The 4,267-nt window shown below is 42.0% G+C and overlaps 1 protein-coding gene across 1 annotated transcript in view; it reads right to left on the bottom strand.

The window, feature by feature from the left end:
• The window catches only part of bub3 (BUB3 mitotic checkpoint protein), an 11,476-nt gene extending 7,734 nt beyond the window's left edge, over window positions 1-3,742 (bottom strand). Inside the window, exons 1-5 of the mRNA XM_016561037.1 lie at window positions 3,650-3,742; window positions 2,288-2,457; window positions 2,137-2,206; window positions 572-723; window positions 241-399 (exon numbers count right to left, since the gene is read on the bottom strand). Of these exons, the coding sequence (XP_016416523.1) occupies window positions 241-399; window positions 572-723; window positions 2,137-2,206; window positions 2,288-2,457; window positions 3,650-3,716 (618 nt within the window). The 5' untranslated portion in view covers window positions 3,717-3,742. The remainder of the gene's footprint in view (window positions 1-240; window positions 400-571; window positions 724-2,136; window positions 2,207-2,287; window positions 2,458-3,649) is intronic.
• Window positions 3,743-4,267: the final 525 nt, after the last annotated feature.

Here is a 4,267-nt window from a genome sequence, read left to right as displayed (position 1 = left end):
ACCAAAAAAGTGGTACGGTACGGTTCGCTATTTTGGTACCATTCACAACTTCTGACAGTGGAAACGGAAATAATTGCGTACCGTACTGTACCGAACCATACCGCTCAGTGGAAACGAGCCAAAAGACTGATGAGCAGCAACCTTTTTATTTTGGGTATGTCATTTGTGTCTCCATGCCAAAAAATGGGGGGTGACAGCAAAGGGGTTAACAAACTCGTGGAAAGTGTATTTGTGTCTGACCTGTTTGTTGGTGAAAGCTCGTATGCAGCGCGTCTGGTATTTGAGGCTGGACTCTCGCCTCTGCTGCACGTATCCCATGTTCCTCAGGTCCCAGACCAGCACACGCCGCCCCGCCGTCCCCACGATCAGCCGGTCCCCAGCCACAGACAGCGTGTAGACCTGAAACACAGCCACAGACAGCTGAAACACAGCCACAGACAGCTGAAACACAGCCACAGACAGCTGAAACACAGCCACAGACAGCTGAAACACAGCCACAGACAGCTGAAACACAGCCACAGATCAGAGCCGCTCCTGCGCCAGAGCCGCTGCGTCCCTCACGTCTGCTCACCTTCTCGGGCTGTGTGAAGGTCCCGGCGTTGCAGGGTGTTCTGGGGTCCCAGAGCCTCACAGACATGTCCCAGCTGCCCGTCACCATCACATTGACCTCCGGACAGTATTCCACACAGCGGATGGGAGCGTCGTGCGTCCCCACGATTGTGTCTGAGGAAGAGCACAGATGCAGTCACACACCAGCGTGTCGTGTTTAAAGGGATGCAAAATTCACTTTTACATGTTGTTTGAACTGAAATGTGTGTTGGCAGTGTGTACACAACCACACTAGAATGATAAAAATCCACCCAGTGTTTTTTTTTTTTTAAATCCCCATAAATAATGACCCCTTTCTCAGATCAAGCCGATCTCAGATTCTTGGCAGAGTGACGTCACACAGACCCAGGCCCCTCCCACGATTCTTGATTGACACTGGTGTTTTAGCACAGACCCGCCCTGGGTGAGCTGTAGACAGTAGGGATGGGCATTTTTGGCAATTTGTCATTTCGATCATCAATAGGTTTCAAAAACGAGTATTCGGGGGCGGGGCATGGCCGTAATGGAGATAATAAAAAATATCTGAAGACTAGGGGTGGGCAATATAGCCTCAAAATGATATCACGATATTTCAAGAATATTTGCGATAACGATATTTATGACGATATAGAAAAAAACATGGAACAACGTTTTATTGGTGATTGATGCAGACAAAATCATGGCCACGAATTTAGAATAGGCTAGTTCTCTTTTATGCTAGGACTACATTATGGCCACGAATTAAGAATTAATTTTTTCGTTTAGTCTAAATTATGGCCACGAATTAAGTATTCATTCTCTTGTTTAGGCTTAGCTGCCACGAATTCATTCGTTCGTTAATTCGGTCATTCCCTAGTTTTAGTAGGCCTAAATCGTGGAACTAATTATTATATTTCGTAATTACTTATTAAAATCATTATTGCTTAAAATTAATAAATAATAATAAATAAATAAATAAAATAATAAAACCTGCTGACGTCGTAGAAACGAATTGTTAAATCGAATTATATTCGGAGCTCCGTAGTTATTAAATCATCTCAGTTAAACTGTAGACCTAAGCTAACACACAGCTGTATATAGGCCTAAATACAGAACTACAGAGTACAGAAGATATTAGCCTACACCACTTAGGCCAATTAAAATATTATTTAAAAAAAAAAAACTGACCCGAAACAATAGGTAGTCCTTCAGAATGTAGGCTAGATATAGGCAGCAGTAATTTATAATCTAATATAATGCACGCAAATTTGTTCTTTACAGAACGGAGCGGGATCTGAGCGGGAATTGGTTTACGGTGAGCGTGAGCGGAATATTAACGGAGCGCTTGCTTGGGCGGTTAGAGCGACTGAGCGGAGCGCACGTCCATAGAGCGGAAAACGTAGCGGAGCGTCACACCGCTCCGCTTCGCTCACATGCTCTGCTGTGAACAGAGCTTTTTTTGACAGGGTCGTTTTACACTACCATTGAGAAATGTTCACCAAAGTATGTTACAGACTTTTCATGAAGACCCTGTGGGAAACGGGCATCCGATGACCCCTTTAAACTCACCCTGATCCGTGTTGAGATCGTGCGTCTTCAGCTGGCTGTCCAGACCGCCGCTCCACGCGTGAGTCGGATCCTGAAACGACACGAGACACAGAGATCAAACACGGGAGCGAGCGAATGCGTGGTTCTGCAGGGTTTCTGTGATGCCCCTCACATAGAAAGCACAGTCCAGAACCGGCGCCAGATGCTGGTACTTCATCCTCATGCTGTTAGCGCTGACGTCGAACAGACGGACCGTACAGTCCCACGACGACACCAGCAGGAACTGAGCCGAGCTCGGGCTGAACTTCACAGCCGAGACGCTGTCCTCTGGACCCTGAGAGACACACACACACAGAGACAGACAGACAGAGACACACACACACACAGAGACAGACAGACAGAGACACACACACAAACACAGACACACACACACTCCTGCATTATCTCCAGTGTTGGGGAGTTACTAGTTACATGTAAATTAAGTAATTTAATTACAAAAGAATTGTAATCAGTTACTGAGAAAAAATTTGTAATTAGATTACAGTTACTTGAAAATGTTAACGATCACAAAGGGAGTTACATCTGGATATTTTTTTCACATACACCCACATACAGATTTAATTGCTTTCTTTCAGAAATTAATTTGACTGCTCTAAAATATGAGACAGCAGTGTTTCAGGAGTTTAGGACACATTTATCTATAACTGTTTTATTTCCTATTTGGTTTTATGTATATGCTTTATTTTTTAAGATGAACAGTTTTTCCCAGGCATGTGTTAGATGCCAGTGTTTTCTGTCATAACTGTGCAAAGATTTGAATTCAAAAACATCATAGCTATTAAACGGTTTCTTGTTATGGTTTTAAATCTGTATTTAACCTCAGAATGATCTCAAAGTAAAAAGAGGTGCTAAAGTCTGATTTTGTGGTGACTGTGCTTTAAAATTAAATTATTATAATCTTAATTCAAGTGAAGAAGGATTTCGAAACTGACAGTAATCAGTGTTGAGTAATCCTGTAATGCCTGCTTTACATGTTTGAAAACGATTAACAGTTCAAAACATTAGAAATTTAGAAAAGTACATCAGCTACATTACTTAAAGTAATTGAAATGGTTACACTACTAACTTATTACATTTTAGATTTCAAATTTTAATCTGTAACTTACCCCATTACATTTCCAAACTAGGGTGATGTTAGTGATCAACCCCACAGACACGAGCTGAAGATCAGAGAACATAACTTACCTCAGCGAGCAGTTAGCATCGTGTTTAGATTCTGCTCGGAGTCACTGCACACAGGAACGAACTCGGACTCAATCGGAGAGTCTCACTGACTGAACTCGACCAAACGGACTTTATATGAATGTAACGTTAATATTTATTTTAGCATCAGAGTGAATCTGAATAACGCGCGCGGCTGCTAAAGCCTAAAACTGCCGTGTTTTTATTCAGAGCTGAAGCTTCCGCTGTGATATCCGAGTAAAACTCTCTGAAACACAGCTGAGCGTTTTATTAATCTTGTCTTAAAAGTTTATGAAATAATCAGAATTTCCGTTAAATCTCACCGTGCTGCTCTTCTCCGCTGCTGCTCTGCCGCTCATCGACGCGCTACTCTGATTGGACGCGTTCACAGCAGAGCTCCGCTCTCATTGGTGCAAAGCTCCCTCTAATGTTCGTCTTCTTCTTCTGTGAGTTTATTGGCGGGTTGCAATCCAACTGGAAAGGTGCATATCGCCACCTACTGTACTGGAGTGTGACGAAGATGGAACATAAAGCTTTCTATATTCTGTTCTTTAGACCGCTATTTCTCAAGAACTTAATTAATGCTGTAATTATTTTATTCAATTCTACTCCAGCCTTTAAAATATTATATAAGGTAAAATACCCCAAAAGCTTGCATATCTCTTATTGGAAAGGTGCATATCGCCACCTACTGTACTGGAGTGTGACGAAGATGGAACATAAAGCTTTCTATATTCTGTTCTTTAGACCGCTATTTCTCAAGAACTTCATTAATGCTGTAATTATTTTATTAAATTCTACTCCAGCCTTTAAAATATTATATAAGGTAAAATATCCCAAAAGCTTGCATATCTCTTATAAATTCTCTAACGTTCTCTAGCGATTATTGGTTACAAGGATTAATTTCCGG

The sequence above is a fragment of the Sinocyclocheilus rhinocerous genome, unplaced genomic scaffold, assembly GCF_001515625.1.
Source record: "Sinocyclocheilus rhinocerous isolate Xijiao unplaced genomic scaffold, SAMN03320098_v1.1 scaffold409, whole genome shotgun sequence".
NCBI lineage: Eukaryota > Metazoa > Chordata > Actinopteri > Cypriniformes > Cyprinidae > Sinocyclocheilus > Sinocyclocheilus rhinocerous.
Note: the sequence above shows the minus strand (reverse complement) of the source record. Positions and strands in the feature narration are given on the sequence as shown.